The 20,865-nt window shown below is 40.4% G+C and overlaps 1 protein-coding gene across 2 annotated transcripts in view; it reads left to right on the top strand.

The window, feature by feature from the left end:
* The window catches only part of LOC100702227 (glutamate receptor ionotropic, kainate 2), a 73,215-nt gene that overhangs the window by 26,793 nt on the left and 25,557 nt on the right, over positions 1 to 20,865 (top strand). For both annotated transcript variants that reach the window (XM_013266128.3, XM_005463225.4), the window contains exons 7-11: positions 15,077 to 15,220; positions 16,077 to 16,184; positions 17,511 to 17,624; positions 17,748 to 17,954; positions 20,201 to 20,424. In XM_013266128.3, coding sequence (XP_013121582.1) covers positions 15,077 to 15,220; positions 16,077 to 16,184; positions 17,511 to 17,624; positions 17,748 to 17,954; positions 20,201 to 20,424 — 797 coding nt within the window. The remainder of the gene's footprint in view (positions 1 to 15,076; positions 15,221 to 16,076; positions 16,185 to 17,510; positions 17,625 to 17,747; positions 17,955 to 20,200; positions 20,425 to 20,865) is intronic.

Genomic DNA, 20,865 nt, shown 5'->3' with positions numbered 1-20,865 from the left:
GCGTGTGTGTGTGCGTGCGCTGTTGATCTTGCTTGTTTGTGTCGACTCTTTGACAATATCCCCCGAGTAATGTGAAGCTCAAGTTGTTTTAACCCTGCATCGTGAGGTGAATTTACAGCAACTAAAGACCCGCAGCCCGTGTACTGAGAAATGCACCCAGCAGATTTATTAGATATCTCGTGTCTAATCTGATTATTATTTTGTCCCATCTGTTTCTAATTATTGCCTTCAGCTAATGAGATATTTGCTTTTAATGCTTTGTTTTAATTTGAATTATTTTAAATCCCCGTTCGCTGAGCTAAGTATATACCAGGATTTAACTAAGGAGAAGGAAGAGAGGGAAAAAAAAAGAGCTTCCCAGTTGTACGCCTCGCTGAGGTTTTAGGCCTAGATATTTTCTGCATCTCCACCATTTCATTTATGTCTGCATTTCATTGAGCTATAATTACCACCACAGAGAGCTGGATGTTCTCCAGTGTCATCAAAACAATTGAAAATTCTGGTGTAATAGCTCATAATTATCACTCTCTTATTAGTAGAGAGCAGTTGTTTGGATAATATGTTGGCTATGACATGGGTGTTGCTGCTCCTTTCGATCACATGGGACAAAAATAAGACACATGGGTGAAATTAATTGAAAACAACAAACACTACACAGATATGCCTCTTCAACAAAGGCCACTGTAATCATTATGATAATAATAAGGATAAAATAGTTAGATTTGTAATTAATATGCACAGAGTGTTTGGATAGCTCCCTTTTAGGTCTTTTTCATACAGTACACAAGAAAATGCTAAATCTTTGGAAATCCTGAAGCTGTTAATACTTAACAGTGTATATGGTGATCATTTTTTAGCTATTCGGTGTAATTGCATTGCATTACTGCTTTGATGTGTAATTGTTAGTGGCAGCCTGGTGTTCCCCCATGGGATAAAAATTACACGCCTAACAGAAAACGTTACATGCATATACCGGGTCCCATTTGCCAGATTTGCAACTTGCAAGCTGTGATTTGCAATATGAGATGATCTCCTGCATCCTAATTTTAACACATTTCATTAGGCTAAACAAACGGCTCGCACGTCGTGCCTGAGCATGCGAGAGCCCTTTAGCACTCGCACATGTACAAGTGAGTAAAATTGACTTGTGAAACGCGGCGCTGCCAAGTGCACACACCAGTTGTTTTTGTAACACGTGCCTCTGGATGCTATTCTGAAAACCAAATCTGGAGCACGCATGCATTTAAACAATGCGAAATGCAACATTTAATCGTTTTCTTCATTAGACTTCTCTCTTAATGCCGCATGACACGATGAATCCTCTGTGCCCCAGTTCCAGTCGAGACGTGTTTGCTTTCTCCGGTGGTTAACGCGTTTAAACGAAATAATTGCATGCATATTATTGGAATGATCTCGTCATTACCACCAGTAACTACCAGATCAACAACGACTCAAATTCTATCAGCGGATTTAAATGCAGTGTTTGTGTGTGTCACAGATTGTGCCTTTTAAAATAATTTGTGATAAGTATACTTCATTTCTGCTTGGGTTCAAATTAGGGATAATGGGAGCGGAAAATGAATTAGGACGAGAAAGAGGAGGAAGCAGTTTTGCCCAGAAATGGTGCACAGGGGGTAAAGAGCAGCAGGGAGAGAGATGAGAACAGATACCTAGCTGCATTAACGAGCACTGCTGGGAGTAAAGTGGGAGACACCCACACAGCGAGAGCAGAATGAAGGAGCTTGCTAGGTGGCTGCTACATGCCATTAACAATGGGTTTGCCATGGATGTTTACATTTAAATGTGTGTTTGTGGCGCACAGCATGTATGTTCGAAACACCTACAGGAGGATTCAGTTGCCTGTTCCAAGAGGGGAGGACTTGGCTCAGATTTGGCATCACTACTGAGTTTGATACAGAACATGACTGCCTGGAAACTGACAATAGGAAGACAATATTGACACACGAATCCCTCTCCCAGTGAGCTTCATTCATACAATATTCCAGCCAAATGAAGGTCCTCGGTGTGGGTGTTGAGCCAAATGTGGTGCTCCCCAGTCAGAATACTATTGAATGCATACTGTAATTTTGCTTCATATGAGTCACAAAAAAAATCTTGCTAGAAATTAAACTGAGCAGTTGAGGGAATCCTTTTATTTGTTCAAACTGACTTCTACCCCACAGCTGAAAGAAGTTCAACAGTATCATAAATATTCACATATTTCTTTCATCATTTATTATTTAGTGGGATTTTTTTAATAATTCTTTTTTGTACAGAGTTCAGCTGATACATATTATTTTGAAATGTAAAATATCTCCTTCTTACCGTCTCTGATAACAGCATTTATGGATTTTCTCAAACCTCCTCCAGTATCAGTCATTTTCTAATCAGTCGTCATTACAACCTGGTCTGCTTTATATCGACAAACCGCTTTTCTTTGCGCGGACTCACAAGGCGCTTAGTTATTGTATTTGATATAGTACAGACAGAGCTAGCAGAACAAACGCCACATAGGTTCACAGGTTGGTTGCGTCCATTAGAGCAATGTGATCCCTCCCCCTCCTCTGATCCCGGTTGGCAGAGGAGAGAGCCTTTTAAAGACAGCAACTGTGGAGAGCAGACACTCGATGCCCTGTGCCGGGCACCACCAGCTGGGCTTGGCACAGTATCAACATTATTAGCACCAGTGCTCCCTTGGTCCATAGAAGCCTTTTGTGAGTGAGAACAGCCAGGGAGAGAGGGGGAATTAAAAGGCAGATTTATTATCCTGCTTTCCTTTGGTTTTACTTTCTCAAACACATTTTACTTCACTGTCTAGTTTGCTTGTTGTGTTTACCTTTGTGTTAATAAAGCAAATCAAAATTAAGCACAGTACGGACACGTTTTTTACCTTTATATAAACGCGTAAAGATTAAACGCAGACCACACTACACATGCAAGGCACAGATTCCTCTGCAGTAATGTAAGCACACCCCCGCTGGTGTTATGTATAGGACAATAAGGGAATTTGCAATCAGAGACTGCAACCATCATCAGATCCCTATCATCCAAATAGCCCCTGGAGGCCAGTGCAAGCAGAAGAAGCTGTGTATTATGGTTGCACTTAGGCTCAGGAATATTAGGTGGCCTTGGGATCACTTGGTAAGCTATCATCTTTCAAGAAGCCATCCCTCCCACCTACACTCACAATCACATGGATGCTCAATATTCATAATTCTTTTACAAAAATGTATAAACTGCCAATTCTTACCAATAACTATATTAAGCTAAAATGAATATCCTAAAAAATAAGAGAGAAATCCAGTAATCTTCTATAAGCAAGAACTTTGAGACACATAAACACACAAACATACACAGACGTATACAAATGAGATATTAAAGAAAAAAACTAAAGAAAAAACATCGACCACAGGTCCTTGTAGCGTCAGCAATGATGTTCCGAGTCAGTCCAAATTCTGACACATAGCTGTTTATTTGGTTGACTACTAACAAAGAATATGATTCAAATCATTTTCATTCTAATCAGAACATTCAAAGACCCCCTCAGGATAAAGTTGATCACTCAGATTTTGTATTGATTTGCAGTGACGCAAACCATCGCGAGAAAAATAGCCCACAGCATTCTGGCAACCCCGAGTGCAGGGTAAGAACCTGTAAAAGGGCTCAGGTTTTTTCTTTCATTAAGTATGAACATATCTTGGATCTTGTGCTGTTTACTTCTACTTTACTACATTTCCAAATACCAGTTACTAATTTAGTTTCTAATTTCTAATGTGCATAATTGGCCAACTTTTAATGTTTGTCCAGATGATTAAAATTCTTGCGTAAATATGATGCGTGTGAAAAGTTTTGCCCACAAAAACACACCGAACACAACTTTTGATAAAAGAATGTCTCTCATATGCACACATGAAAAGCAAGGAGTATTTCATGTCATTCTGCAAACCAGTTATTTCAGTTCATACACAAAAAACCTGCATCACATTATTCAGTATCATCACAGAATAAACAACAGAGTTTCTTGTTGTTGTTGTTGTTGTTTTTTGTTATTGATACCATCTTGCTACTCTGGTAATCTGGGGAGAGACCCCCTAACAGTAAAATGGCCACTGTTAGCATTAACCCAGATGTAATTAACATTGCCTGTGTTGTTTAGACAGTGGATCAAGTGTGGACTCCTACATCCTCCATTTTCACTCTTCTCTCCTCTCTGGGCATGCGAGTCCAACAGATGGTAGGGAATTAAGAAGGACTGTTCAGTCCTTTAACAACCCTCCTCTCCTCCTTCACCACACTGCCGTTTAGATCTAGCATTCTGTCATAGCTGAAGTGTGGCTTTAAATGACCCCCTCATTTAATCAGAAACCATGTTTTTTCTTTTTTCCGAGAGGTTGAATAATAAAAGCTTTGTCACTCTGGAAATTTTGCAAGGCATTTGACATGAACTGAGGGGAGATAAAAATCTTCAGAGCAGGCATCTACTAGCCTCTTTAGCAAAACCTGGCTGGATGCTGATTAAATACGAGAAAAGGCCATCATATTAAACAGGCACTTAATCAGGTGAGGGTTAGGCTGCATGGTGTTAATTAAGGCGGACTCTGAAATGGACCGTGCTGCCAGAAGCATGCTGTTGCCTGAAGGGTCTGGTGGGACACCACTGCTCTGAGCAATCACGGTCTCTTTTTGTCAGACTTGATAAAGTAGTCAGGCACGGCATCATATTTGATATTTCGTGCAGTCGCAAGCTGTGATATTTTTAACCATGCTCGTATCTTGGCTCCAGAGATGGCGGGCAGTGTGTCACTTGGCTGGTTCGTCGCGTTGTGGTTTTGAGTGAACATTTTTTTGGATGGGACCGTCAGACATTTTTTGCTACAGTCATTTCCAATTTAGGTTCTTGGTCTTGTTATGTGCTGAATTTTTAAAAATGGGGAGGGAAGTAAAACAAATCTTTGTAGGTAAAACCTAGCATTCTGGCAGCAACACCAGTAGTTTGTTTGGAGCAAACAGAAGATGGACTAGATAGTTGGCACGCGCTGCCTGGGCATATTTGAACTGCTTCACCAATTTAGCTGTGTAAACCAACTGTTTACAAAATCTGACTGGGATATAAACCTCTTGCTCTCTCTCCTTCTGCCTTGAGTTTACAATTCATCAGCATTAAAGGGTTAAACAAGAAAATAGTATGAGTGGAGGTTAGCAATAAAAGAAGTCTTTGAAGCAAAAAGATCACTTAGACATTAATAAAAGCACTATGTTAGGTCAAAATGGAGGTTTTGTCAACATTAAAGCATCTGTCAATGTATGATAAGGGCACCTTAATAATTCTACATCAGTACTAAATCAATATATATAGACATCAAACAGAGTTCTGCTCACATTCTCATGATTCCCAGTGGACCCTCTCTTTCAAACCAAAAACCTCTGCAGTGTAGTCCTTTATTCCCCTTTAAAGTGTGCTTAAATCTACAATAAAACCATGAATGTGCTTTCACATAAATCCAGCCACCATCAATGAATCAGTTACCCAGGGGTCCTTGTTGGAAGAAGCGAGTTTTACTTCCCTGTGACAAAAATCTCATTTAAAAAAAAAAAAATTCCACACGGCTGCTGCTCTGTTGCTTCAGCATGTGGAAATGCAATGTGAGAAAGGGATTAAACCTCTAATGCACAAAAGAAAAAGGGAAAAAAATAGCAGTGACGGCACTGGCAAAGCCCTCATACATTCACACTCTGAGCAATACTCACACACGGCTCTGTGAAATACTTAAGAGAGCAACTGGCGAAGGCAGAGGGACGACAAAGGGGATGAAAGGGAGGAAGAGCCAGGCTGAAGGGGGGAGGGATCGGGGCAGAGCACAGGCAGTCAGAAGGCGAGGAAGAGACACGGAGTGGAAAAGTTACGGACAGAGAGAGAGACGGCAGTACACTGAGTCGCAGTCACCCAAGGGTTTTTTTTTCCTCCCCAAAATGATGTGAATGCCTGCTCTTCCCTCTCTGCTAGGAAACCCAGAAAAGCCATAATATGCCCCATAAATCACATATGTCACATTTCTGTGTTTTTTCCACTCTAGTCTTTTTCTTTCAAGAGCCGAACATTTGCACAATTCTCAGTGCAGTGACTTTCATCACCCAGGGTCTCATGTAAGACGCCACTGCAAGAAATACAGCACAGTGCAAAAGTTTTTGGCACCAACTTTAGAAAAGATGGTTTCAAATGCTACTGGGATTTTTTCATATTCAAAAATACTAAACACTTACTCAGTATTTTAGTGGCCACTGTTTCACAGGATCACCTTTCTCGAGTACACTTGCTGAGAATTTCTCACTGAACTTGGCATTTAGGTTGTTAATAGCAACTTACCACAGTTTCTTGTGGATTTAGGCAGCATTAGTGTCTTTTTTCCTCACTTCATGCAGTCTCACGCTGACTCAAAGATGCTGAAATCTGGGCTCTGTGGGACTCATACCATCTGCTCTGGGATTCCTTGTTATTCTTATTGCTGAAAATACTCCCATCAAGTCTGGCTGCATGTTTAGTGTTATCATATTAAATTAATATCAGGCGTCTACCTAATGGTAGCGCATGATGAATGAGAGCAGAACTGTAGCACATGCTATATTGCAATTTATTTGTCAGTGTACTAAAACTAGCAAAAACATGACAATGTAGACAGATTTTCTTAGGCATCAGAAACATCTGTAAACTGTTTTCTTCTTGGAAATGTTGGAATTGTCTGTTATTTGTCACTTGTTGGAATACATTTGCATTATTTTAACTCCAAAATCTGGCTAATGCGTCTCTGCTTTTGTGCAAGAACCCAGAAAAAGACTTTTTAAAAACAAAAAGTTTATAATATGAAACTGGAACCACTTTGGCTTTAACAGGGGGATCTAGTTAGCCCGTCTCCAACCCAAGGTAGCATTATCTTCATACCAGCACGTCAAAATATGACCAGTTGGTTATTTTTGTGCAAAACCACAGTTTTTATTACCTCTTCTATCTGCTAGCTGAATGCATCATAGGTGCTGGTGCCAGACGGGCTGGTCTGACTATTTTAGAAACTGATGATCTACTGGGATTTTCTCATACAACTATTTCTAGGAATGATAGAGAGTAGTCTGAAAAAGAAAAAATCCAGTAAGTGCCAGTTCTCTCATGAAACATGGATCCATTCTGCCTTGCATCAGTGCTTCAGTCTGCTGCTGCTGATGGTGGGGGGTATTTTCTTGGCAGAGTTTGGGCCCTTTAATACCAACTGCACAGTGGTTAAATGCCACAGCCTACCTGGGTATTGTTGCTGACCACGTGCATCCCTTTACAACCACAGTGTACCCATCTTCAGATGACCGCTACCAGAAGGATAAAACGGCATGTGACAAAGCTCAGATCATCTCAAACTGTGGCAGTGAGTTCACTGTACTCAAATGGCCTCCACAGTCACCAGATTTCAATCCAGTAGGGCACCTTTAGGATGTGGTGGAACCACAATTCAATTCATGGATGTGCAGCTGACAAATCTGCAACAACTCTGTGATGCTGTCATATCAATATGGACAAGATTTCTTAGTAGTATTTCCAGCACCTTGCTGAATTTATGCCATGAAGAATTAATCTGCTCTGAAGGCATAAGAGGGATCAATCCTGTACAAAGTGTACCTTAAAAAAGCGTCTTGTATGTTTAAGCCACTAAGTGTGAACATGTTGAAAGATTGTGGCTACTGGGTTTAACTGTGTGGTTCTGAGTTAACATGCTTAGAGGAGTCTCCTTTTGTGTCTTGTTTTCGAAAAGGAAAAGCGCTTGCTCCAGTGTTTCAATCAACAAACGGTGGAAAGTGGTATTGATCTTCTGAGTCTCATCAAGTAATTAAGCATCGAGCAATTAAGTATATTTTTCTAAATTGTTATTCTAAGTAATGGAGTTGGAAGTGACAGAGATGCTCAGCCATTGTCAGTGAGCTCATATTTGTCTGAGCAGGCAGCTCACTTTTGTTTTCCACACTGGTTGGAATTCAACGAACAATTATGTACAGACATTTCCCATCAGTGTCCATACTTCACACGAGAATTTAAATCTCGGCAGATTAAAAATAAATGCAATATCTCAGTGAGCGGGCCTGTGAGTGAGATTGCATGCCTTGATTGAAGTTTAAATTATAAACCATTCTGGGGATTTTTTAATAACAAAAGAAAAATCAAGAGAAGATGTGGAGACGTAATTGTTAAAAAGTTTAGAAATGCCGCCATTTATCTGACAGCAGAATCTGAGACTCTAATGCTTCCACAGACGGTGCAGTCAAGCAGCACAAATACATATAAAAAAAATGAAAGAAATGAATAATTACCTCCTTCTTCTATCAAATCATCAAACCCCATGGGTCCGCGTGTGATCCGAGGGCAGAGTGACTTCAGCTCCAAGAAAACAAAGAGCTTCCCTCTCTCCTGCTGACATTGTGACTCTGATGCTGACGGCAATGCTGTGGGGATGTGTGTTTGTTGGGGTGCATATTTTTACATGTTGTGTGCGTGTGTGCTGTTGATCTGTACCTGGCATCTGCAGTGCAGTGATGCATGATAAATAACAGGTCATTGCAAATCTCATTAAGCCTAATCAGATGTATATGATATATATATAAATAGTGGAGTTTCACCGTCCATAAGCAGCCGTGGTGGTTGTGAGTGTGTGTGTTTATGTGTGTTTTGTTTATAGGAATGCTGTAAAGAGGATAGCTGATAGCTGAGGTGAGAAGAGAAAGAGAGATGTCGTTTTTCATGGCGCTACATTATCAGAGGAATTATGGCATTATGCACAGGTGGAGAGCCGGTGTGAATACTGATGCAGCGAAAATGAATATATTTGTATAAACACACACACAGAGACAGACATGCACTCAGCAGCTTGCTCAGTGGAGTTTGCAGTCCACCTGATTGAAATGAGGAAACTGCATGAAACTACGGCAAACCAGGCTTGCCTGTAGGAAGCTTGCACATCGAGGTCGGTCACTGTCTGAGAGCGATCTCCTTCATGTGTGTGTATTTGGTGTCCGCACGTCTCACTAATTGGTTCTCGCATGCATCTTAATATATTTGCATGTTACTCACGTATCAAGTTTATGAGAGGAGGGATATGCAGAGATGAACTAAGATATAAAGGACTGGAAAGGAAGATGTACTGTGCAGGGCTAAAATGCAAGTTGTAAATTGAAAGGCAATCGTTTCTGGACTGGTACATTTAGTGATGGTAATGAGCAGTGTTTGATTTCAGATGGTTATGTGGGTGTTTGAGTGAAAGAGAGCGAGAGAGAGAGGAGTGGGGAGAGAAAAGAGAAGGACAAGGAAACAAAGGTTTTGGGCATCTTCTTTGAAACCCTTTCTCTGCTGTATCTGAGTGTCCCAGGGGTTTGAGATTGGTTCCACTTAAAGCACTTAAAACACCCCACAGGACCTGTGCTTGGCTCTGTAATAAATATCAAGATCGCTCTTGGATTGTTTTTAAATTGAATGCAATCTGCCAGAACTATGAGCCATCATTTCATATTTTTTCCTCCTTGATCTTTGCTTCCACTTGATGCCAGCCTCGTTTTGCTTCCATCATAAAGGGATTTTCAGGAATAGTTCTGTTCCAGAGTCAGAAAAAGATCTTTGACTTATAAATCATTTGAGCCAGGAAATATCTGATATATCACAGAGATCAAAAGTTAAGAGATGTGGGAAATATCTCCATGAATGATTCCAAGAATGCTAAACATACATTCAGGGGCCACTTCATTAGGTACACCTATTCAACTGCTCATTAATGCAAATACCTAATTAGCCAATCACCTGGCAGCAACTAAATACATTGAGGAATGTAGACATGGTCAAAATGACCTGTTAAAGTCCAAGCTAAAATAAAAAAGAAGAGGAGGCGATTAAAGTGACTTTGAACATGGCATAGTTGATGGTGCCAGATGGGCTTATCTGAGTATCTGCGGAACTACTGATCTAGTGGATTTTTTCCCACACAACTATCTCCAGGGTTAACAGAGAATGGTCTAAAAAATAGAAAATATCCTGGAAGCAGCAGTTCTCACTGCTTGAAGGCAACAGCAACTCAGATAACCACTCATTACAACCAAGGTATGCAGAAGAATTGAAGCACTGAAGCATTAATGGGCTACAGCAGCAGAAGATCGCACTAGGTGCCACTATGGTCGTTTAGGAGCTTTAAACTGAGGCTTCACACAGACCAAAACTAGATAACATGGGAAAAGAAATGTTGCCTGGTCTCAGTTTCTGCTGCAGTATTCGGAGAGTAGGGTCAGAATTTGGTATAAGCAACATGAAATCATCAATTCATCTTGAATCAACACTTCAGGCTGCTGGAGGTGGTGTAATGGTGTGTTGAATATTTCCTTGGCTCAGGCCAACTGAGCATTGTTTAAACACCACAGCCTACATGAGTGTTGTTGCTTACTGTGTCCACCCCTTTATAACCACAGTGTATCTATCTTCTGATGGCTGCTTGCAGCAGGATAATGTACCATGGCACAAAACTCTAATCATCTCAAACTGGTTTCTTGAACATGACAATGACTTCACTGTACTCAAATAGCCTCCACAGTCACCAGACCTAAATCCAACAGGGAAGTGGAACAAGAGATTCACATCACGGGTGTGCAGGGGACAAATCTGCAGCAACTGTGTGATGCTATCATGGCACTGACTGTTTCAAGCATTCTGTTGCCACAAAGAATTAAGGGAGTTCTGAAAGCAAAGGGGATCCAACTGGTACTAGAAAAAATCTACCTAATAAAGTGGCTCAAATAAAGGGGTGGATGGAGAAGTCAAAAGTGCAAACACAGCAGCATGCAGAACTGTGTTTATACTATAATACATGAAATATCCCATTGTTACTTAATACCTCATGTAGACAAACCTGTCTTTTGTGACCACAAATAAATACCTGTTGCCGATAATGTTTTTTTTAATCTAATTTTGCCATGGATGTGTACAGACAGCTCATCCTAAAGTAGTCTGGCATTTATACTACTATCTTAGCTGCTGTTTGTCAATTGTACTCATACTACATGGATTTCACCGTAACATGTCCTCCTTGCCACTCTATTATCACATTTACTTGTAAAACAGACATAATAACATCACAAATAACAATCAAAAACCTGGTGTAAATTCAGAGGTCAGTCATAGTAATTATCATGTTAATGTGCGACTCCGCGTGGCTGTGTGGAGCTTTATAGAGAGTTTCAGCTCAGTAAAACAGCAAAACAGAGCAACTGTACTCTTTTGATTCAGTCTCACCACCCTCGTCGCAGCATTGACTGACACTGCTGCTCTGTATCAGCTGGAGGTATAAAATGCAACTGTTTACTAAAGGTTTATGATATCAACTGGAAATGGGGCACAATTTCACAGCTCATTTCAGCTGCCCCGTAAGTCAGCAAAGAGTCTTTTACTGTTTATGCAGGTTTAAAACCTTTCATATTTCAAAGCTTAGAAAATATTTGCCACTGAGGAAGATACCCTGCTTGTCTCCAGTGCATATTTATGTATTTGTGTTTAAGAAACTATCCTCTTTTTTTTTAAAAAAAGGAAATAAATAATTTTGATGAGAATAAAATCTTTATGGGTAGCACTTTCTAAGACAGCTTGGTAATCAGATGGACAGAAGGTAATAATAATGAAATAATGTGTTATTACCACTTAGTTACAAAGTACTAATAACTAAGTACTGTAATAGCTTGTATTGACAGTGGCTATTGTGGTTATATATGTCTAGCTGGGTTTTTTTGTTGGCTTGTTTTTCAATATACTGACTTTCAAGTGGTCGTAACCTGATATGCTGCGATAGGTCTAGGCTGCTGAGGGCCTTCCCATGATGCACTGAGTGTTTCTTCTTCACTCACCTTTTGTAATCACTGTGTGCTTACACACCAGTCTGCATTTAATCATTAGTTACTATTAATCTCTGGCTCTCTTCCAGAGTGGGGGGTTTTTTTGTTGTTGTTTTTTGGCCTGTTTGCCTTCTTTCCGTCACCCCCAACCAGTCACGGCAGATGGCTGCGTCTGCCAGAGGTTTTCCTCCTGTTAAATGAGCCTTTTTTTTCTTCCTATTGTCACCAAGTGCTTCCGCCGAGTTAAATTGTTGAAGTGTTCTTTGTATGATTGTAGGATCCTTACCATCCATCCATTCACTTCCGCTTATCCTTTTCAGGGGCGCGGGGGGGGGCGCCGGAACCTATCCCAGCTGTCATAGGGCGAGAGGCGGGATACGCCCTGGACAGGTCGCCAGTCTGTCGCAGGGCTAACACACAGGGACAGACAACCATTCGCACTCACATTCACTCGCACATTTACACCTAGTGGCAATTTGGATTATCCAATTAACCTATCCCCACAAGCTGCATGTCTTTGGACAGTGGGAGGAAGCCGGAGTACCCGGAGAGAACCCACGCAAACACAGGGAGAACATGCAAACTCCACACAGAAAGACCCCGTCCTGATGGTGGAATTGAACTCAGGACCTTCTTGCTGTGCGGCAACAGTGCTAACCACCGTGCCACCGTGCTGCCCAAGTGCTTCCGCAAAGTTAAATTGTTGAAGTGTTCTTTGTATAATTGTAGGATCCTTACCTTACAATATAAAGCACTATAAGGTAATTGCTGTTGTGATTTGGTGCTATTTAAATAAAATTTAATTAAACTGAATTGTATTGATCATTATTAAGCCTACTTTCTGGCCCTTATATATTTAACAGTTAAATATAGTTAAATCCAATGTTACTTAGATATAACCATTGTTGATACAAGATGTCATTTGGTAATTATTTAGATATTACTTCAAAATTTAGTGTTATAGTCTTGTTTCCTTATATTACCTTCTTGTGTCCTTAACTCAATATTACCACATTATTTCCAAGCTGTAATAGAAAAGTCTTCCTCTTTATGCTGCAAATAGCTTAGGAATAAACAAACAGCTCAAAATCTGGCATTTCTTGAAGGTAAAGGCACAAGTTCATCTGTTAAGCTTTTCTAAAAATGAATCATCACTCTCCTGTCACACATCAAGGTTGTGCTTAAGCACTCCAGTTTCACTTCACATGCAAAGCTATGAAAAGTAAACTAAAAATAGACTTCCAAGTAGAGAATTTTGATAGATTTTAGAAAACAAGATGTAAGGCTGTTATTCCCAGAAGTGTTTTTCACAGAACATCTTTGTAGCCAAGACGATTAACTGAAAAGACTGTAGTTTGACCCAAAAGAATAAAGAGTTTGTCAATGGAGGAGTTGGAATGTGATATTGACTGATTTTGGAGTCGGGGAAAAAAATCAAGTAGTTTAGAGGAAAGTTAAAAGGTCAGTGGCAAAATTTAAATGAAAAGGTATTTAAAAAAGAAATAGCAGGCTCGGAGATTTAATTTGAATTTCATAAATTCTGCAATGCCACAGCCAAACTAAAATCAATCAAAGAATATTATCCATGGAATAAATGCATTCAGAATGTGTTACATACTTTTGAAATTCAGTGCAGTGGACGAGGATTGAATGTGAATAACACTTATATAACTTTTTTTTTTTTTAAATAAATTGCTAAAATAACTTGATTCAGTCCAACAGCAAGTCTTAGTCGGCCAGCAAACGAATGATTGGACGTGACAAACTTTCCGTTCAAAGGAAAGAAAATAGTGCCGCATACTGACTGTGTTTAAAACTCCTCCTCGCTATTCAAGAAATAGAGTAGTGCAGTGACAGAGTCTTTTCCTAGTGAGTATTTGTCACGAACACCACACACACACACACACTCGCACACTGCTGTCACTGGGAGAGCAGATATGGCCCTAGCTGTTCCCTTTCCCAGGAAAGCATTGGGGATGAAAGAGCGCAGAGATGGGTCTCCCATTCTCTGATCTACTGCTGCCTTTGACATCAGCAGTCATCAACTCCAAAAGAAGAGGAGAAAAGGGGGGAAAGAAAAAAATCATCAATCTTCCCTTCACTGCAACCACACATGAACTCCATCAACTCTGTCTATTTTTCATTCCGTTTCTGCTACCAGGAAAATCTTCTTTTTTTTTTTGCTGTTAGAAGTAAGATGCATTCCTTTACCTGACCTCTCACCATTTATAAGGCTTGGTATAAAGTGCACAGAGAGCACACGCTTTTCCCCTTCTTCTTGCCCTCATGTATGAAGTGGATGCTTCACAGCGCCTATAGAGCAAATATAGGGAACCAGCAGCTCGGCAGCCTCCTGCTACGTGTCGAGCTGCACCGAAGACCAGCTCATTTTCTCTGGCAGCAAGCACATTCACAAAGATTCTATAGCTGCAAATACTTTGCGGTCTCAGAGTAACTCCTCTCACTTCCTCGCAGTTTGGTCAGCCACGACTTGTCAAATAAGATCACCATAGTGTATTTCAGCCTGTGTGGGACCGTGGAAAGTGGATCTGCGATGAGCTGAGCGTGGAGTGTGTCAAACTGTGTGGACTGACGGCATGAAAAGAATTCATGTGTGCCAACTGGAGCGGTGGAGATAAATCACAGCTTGTCAGTGTGTGAGAAATTTCAGCTCTAGCGTTTACTCCCTTTGATGACTTATTATAGGGGTTATATGCATAGCTGTCTTAGGTGTTTTTCAGTGCAACCCTTTGTCCTTTGTACTTAGCATGTTACACTGAGTGTGCCAGAGAGAGAGTCGTCCTGTCTGCACTGGTGCCCGTTTTGCGCTCCCTCTCTCTGGGGGAACAGGCACACCCATCAGGAACCATTAGTCTTCACACTGACGTGGCGCCCTTCCACTGAGAGACTTTCCCTGGCAGAGCTTTCTGATTGCCTCAGACAGTGGTTGGATATTTTTACTAACAAGCTGAGACACTGTGCCATTTGTGTGGGGCATTTACTGCTGGCTCTACTCCTAATTCATGTTGTAGTGACTTATGACTAAAGCAAGTCATCTGAGACTTCACACAGTTTCTTATGTCCCTGCACAGGTGAATTAATGGGGAGATGAAAGGTTGTGTGGACAGAAGTATCAAGTGGTCTTATAAAATGTCTAATAGTATTACCCTCCTGTTTGCAGACCGATGCAGCCCTGATGTATGATGCCGTGCATGTGGTGGCGGTGGCAGTGCAGCAGTCGCAGCAGATCACTGTGAGCTCTCTGCAGTGTAATCGCCACAAGCCGTGGCGCTTTGGAGGGCGTTTCATCAACCTTATCAAAGAGGTATAAGGTCACTGTTTTCAGTGTGCACTCCAGCTTGACCTTTGACCTGTGGAATCTACTGAACATTGTACCTTTTTTATTGTGTTATATGGATTAGTGCAGTCATGTTTGCAAGCATTTTATGTGTGCATCTCTATAATTATTTAGTTAATACATGTGATACAGTTTCAGTGCAGCTTTCCAATCAGCCTTTATTGGTCCAGAAAGCTGTGGTCATTTATCACAGAAACCATATAAGCATCTTAAATAAGTTTATTATCTAATCATTAAGTCTGAATAATCTTTATTAAAAAAATGAATCCGCAGCATTATCCACAGTAACTACATTTTTTGTTGTTTGTGCCATTGTCTTTCAACCACACTTTCTCAGTGCATATCTCCACCCGTGTTTATATCAAAGGCTCTGCATGCCTCCTTAACTCTAGTCAGGGTCAGCCATTTGCTTTGTTCTACAAAGCTCTTTCATTCTCTGGATGGTATCATTGCAGGTAATTTTCAGAATGAGCCATTGTAGTAGCTGGTGCTTCCTCCCCCTCCTGTGTCTGCTATCACTCCCCATGCCCGTCTGTTCCTCCAATGGCTTTGAAGTGAAACTTCAAGCACAATGAACCACATGCATAATGAACTCTTACCTGTCAAACCTGCTTCTGTTCTCGCTGCTTTATTGTTTCTTGTTATGTTGTTGAGATAGACAGTAAGGGGAGAGCCAGATGGAATTCATAATTGGGAAAGAAAAACTTTTATGGTTAGGGGTTGGATTGATATTGCTGAGAAAGGCAATGTCTTAAGGTTAATGGAATGACTGTGCTCAGAGCTGAGGATTTCAGTTCATCGTGCTGTGTATTTCTATCTTTAGGCACACTGGGATGGTTTGACAGGACGTGTCCTTTTTAACAAGACCAATGGACTGAGAACCGATTTTGACCTAGATGTCATCAGTCTGAAGGAGGAGGGGCTGGAAAAGGTGTGTCACTCGTTGGTGTAGCTCATGCTTACAGTCATGGCAAAAATAAAGTAAACCCTCTTTCGATTCTAAGGAATCGCATTATAAAAAATTAACAAAGTTAAAAAATAGTCTTAACATGATACAACATCAGATGATCTACAAAACATTAAATATTACACAGTGTTATTATTTATTTTTAAAATGAAGAGAAAATGCAGAAGTAGTGTGTGAAAAACTAAGTACACTGTTACTGCTTCCACAGGGATTAAGAGGGTAAGGAGCAGCCAAGTGCTGATAATCAAATGGACTTGATTAATTGATCATCAGTAAGTGTGAGCACCTCTATAAAAGAAGAAGTTTTGGCTGTTTGCTGTTCTGGAGCTTTCGCCGTGAAGAAAAGACATTAGGAATAATCCTAACGAAGCAGTTGGTGCTGCCCATCAATCTGGGCCATTTCCAAACGATTTGGAGTCCATCATTCTTGAATGAGAGAGATTATTCGCAAGTGGAAAACATTCAAAACAGTTGCCAATCTTCCCAGGAGTGAACGTTCCAACAAATTCACACAGAGACATCGCGCCATGCAATGCTCAGAGAAAATAGAAAAACCCAAGAGCTACATCTCAGACTCTACACACCACAGTTACCATGTTAAATCCTAAAGTTCATGACGTTACAATTAGAGAAAGACTAAACAGACTAAATGGCTTGGTTTAAAGGGATTTCAGGGGAAAGTCTCCTCTTTCTAAAATTAACATGGCAGCACAGCTTAGGTTTAGGTTTAAGTTTCATCTGAACAAACTGCAAGATTTATGGATAAGCTAAAAGTGGAGCTGTCTGGCCATAATGTAGATCTCCACGTTTGTTGAAAACCAAACACAGCATATCAGCACAAACACCTCACACCAGCTGCCGAGTCCAGTAGTGGAGGGGTGATGATTTGGGCTTGTTTTGCAGCCACGGGACCTGGGCACTTTGCAGTCACTTAGTCTACCATGAGTTCCCTTGTGTATCAAATTATTCTAGAGTCAAATGTGAGGCCATCTGTCCAACAGCTAAAGCTTGGTTGAAATTGGGTCATCCAACAGGCCAGTGATCCCAAGCACAGCTGCAGATCTACACCAGAATGGCTGAAAAAGAGAAGAATCGAGGTTTTGCAATAGCTCAGTCCTTTTTTTATATGTGTATATATATATATATATATAAAAAGTTAGAACTGAAAGAGGGTGTACTTTCTTTTCAGTATGACCATAAGTACCAAATGTAAGTGGGGGTGATGTGAAGTGTTTCATTTCCCATCTGTAGACAAGAGGATATAAACTTGACTCTGAATTGTTTCAACAGATTGGAACATGGGATCCTCCCAGCGGTTTAAATATGACAGAGACTCACAAAAGCAAGACGTCCAACATCACTGATTCTCTGGCTAACAAATCCCTGCGTGTATCCACCATACTGGTAGACACGGCCGAATGAAAACACAAACAGCAGACACTCACAGTCTCAACTGCACCCGTAAAATATATAATACAAATCTCACAGACTTCTGCACTCCTACAGCAGTTTGTTTTCCCTGTACAGGAGGAGCCATATGTGATGTTTAAGAAGTCAGACAAGCCTCTATATGGGAACGATCGCTTTGAGGGCTACTGTATCGACCTGCTGAGGGAACTCTCCTCCATCCTAGGCTTCCGCTATGAGCTTCGATTAGTAGAAGATGGGAAGTACGGTGCGCTGGATGAGAGCACAGGCCAGTGGAACGGCATGGTGCGGGAGCTCATGGACCACGTGAGTCGGCACTCACCAGGGAGAAGACAACATTCAGTCATTAGAATAAAAACTATTATAATAATTAAAGCGAAAGACTTTCTGCTTTCTATTAATCATATTTTATAATGGTCCACTAATTTTTCTTCATGTATTTTAATAAAGCTACTCCACATTGCAAGCTGATTCAAAACAATCATTCAGAGATTCAACAAGAATTGAATCTCTAAATGCTCAAATGGGACCTTTTTAAAAAAAAATCTTCTCATTATTAAGTCATTTGTGTCTTCATCTGCTGGTACAGTGGGAATATTTTATTTCTAAAAGCCAAAATTTATTTTCCACTTAGGCACAGCAGTCTGCCATATTCCTTCTTGTCCTTCTTTGTCTGAATGAATAAATCTTTGAAATTCTTCAATACTGATTTGAAATGGAAACAGGCTGAAATATTGCTACTGAACAAGCATATGTCTTTAATATGAGATTACAGTGTTAACAAAAAAGGACCTCTTACTGTGTTGAATTTCTTTGTGGCATCTGAAACTTTGAGAGACCAAATTTTGTAGTCTTTCAGTTTCAAATATAAGGGTAAAAAAAAGGTTAACTCCTGGGTTCTGCTGGTGCTGCAGCCTTAAGATTGATTTATACTTTTGCATCAAATCTACAGCACAGCTTAAAATGCTTCTCCCCAGAAATGCAACTACGTGTTGCGTCGACACAGACCTCGACAACCGTGCTTGGTCTGCTTAGTGGAAAGACAGGATATTGATCAGATAAAGCCTCTGTGAAACAAAATGTAATAGGCTGTAAAAGCAAGTAACCTGCCAATGTAGCTATGTGCCGTTTTCTCGTTTTCGGAGTGCTGCCAATCCTTTTATAGACTCAGTTCGTATATCTTCTTTCCTTCCTGCCTTTCAGTAACTATCAATATTTATTAGCTCTAACTTAAACATACTTAGCTCTGTTTAAGCACACAAAGTAACTCAGCACAGTAAAAAGAAATGTCAGAGAAGCGTAGACGCACCAGCACATAAGTATGCTTCCAATGCTGTCTGCTCTTTGTGTAGGCTAGACAGTGGGAGTATAAAAAGATAAAGTTTTACTTGGCCTGATATGACCAGTAGCCTACAGTGGCTACCCTTAGGTCATATTCACAAGTTAACAGCTACTGTTTGATGAATAAACTTCTGGGTCCAGTGATCAATGTTTCCCGGCTTCCACTGCAGCCAGCAAGAATTAGGAAAAGGGATAACCGATACCAAGGGAATGTGCATTTTAATGTATTTTTAAAATCCAGCAATAGACTATGTCATTATCACCAGTGAGTTTAACATTTTATCAGGCAAGTCCTTTTGTTTGCCTTCATGCAGCCAAAGCATGCTGGCTGCAGCCAAAGCTGTGATTGGTCAGCGCTAATTGAACTACAAATGAACTACAAATGGAAACCAGAAGCCTTTTAGCGCCAAAAATTGTGTCTCTCACTTATAGATTCTTTATATTCATATGCAAATATATCTGTATTTACAGAGAAGCAATTTAGCAGTTGCTGGAGTTTAATTGACTTGCTTGATTTTTCATTGTTTATTACGGTTTATTTATTTATTGTGACAGTTTGTATTATTTATTACAGTTCTGCTTCCATACTGTGTATTAGCATAGAAAGCTATTTGACAATTATGACATTTGGTGCTGTATAGGAAGCTTTTCTAAGCCTCAGATGTATAGATGACTTCTTAAGATGAAAATTTGTAGCAAAAAGCCCTCAAATCTTTCCCCCTGCTAAGATTGGTCGCTTGCTAGTTTGCAAAAGCGACTGTGGCTGCTTGAAACAGAATCTTCAAAAAATCTAGAAAGTGTAAAAAAAAAAAACATTTTTACATCAAGTTACAGCTTCTAGCAATTATGCAAAAATACTACAGAGCGAGTGCTGAACTGTGCAGAAGGCTAATTTTCTATTCTGAGGCAACTTGAGGTTGATTTGTTGAAAATTAATCTAATCCTAAGATCGTTGCCCCTTATAAAAAAGGATCAGACATATAACCTGTAATTTCCAGACCAACTCAGCCTCCCACCTAATAATCTAGTCGAAGTAATGATCCTAGCTATTTTTTTCCCTCATGTCATGTCTCTTCCTCCTGTACATATTGAGCAGAGCAGCTGCTGACAGGAATCAGATGTTAATTGAATTGGCTGGGATTTTTTTTTTTTCTATTGGTGAACAAACACCCATCCCCCTACTTGATGTCGCCGCTGTTTTCTCATTGCAGAAAGCAGACCTTGCAGTTGCTCCTCTGGCCATCACTTACGTCAGAGAGAAGGTCATCGACTTCTCCAAGCCCTTCATGACGCTGGGGATAAGTATCCTGTACCGCAAGCCCAACGGCACCAATCCTGGGGTCTTCTCCTTCCTCAACCCCCTCTCGCCTGATATCTGGATGTATATTCTGCTGGCTTGCTTGGGTGTCAGTTGTGTGCTGTTTGTCATAGCCAGGTAACATGTCAACCCCCCTGTTTGCTTCCTTTGCTTGACTTCACTCTCCCCCTCCTGCTTGCCTCCTTTGACTAACATGCAGCAGTTGATGACTTCTGTGATATGAAGATGTGTGCTGAAACAAACGGATATGAAATCTGCAGTAAACATATAAGGAAGGACCATGGCAGCATTTTTGCCGACAATAGAATGTTTTGGAAAAGTTCATATTTTACCAAAATATAATTGCAATAATGGATTTAAACATGGTCCACATCCTACTATGGTCCTGATAAGTATAGAGCAATATTTCAGGCATATTTGCACAAGCATCAGCAACTGTAAAACCGGCAAACTGATATTTATTGTAAGAAATGTGCAGTAATCTAAGGTACACTGCTGATACTGTACAAGTACATTTCTTACAATATTTTAATCGACCTATCCCCCGAAAAAAAAACC

Source organism: Oreochromis niloticus, linkage group LG15, assembly GCF_001858045.2.
Source record: "Oreochromis niloticus isolate F11D_XX linkage group LG15, O_niloticus_UMD_NMBU, whole genome shotgun sequence".
NCBI classification, from domain to species: Eukaryota; Metazoa; Chordata; class Actinopteri; order Cichliformes; family Cichlidae; genus Oreochromis; species Oreochromis niloticus.
The sequence above is the reverse complement of the archived record's forward strand: the minus strand, read 5'-3'. Positions and strand labels throughout refer to the sequence as shown.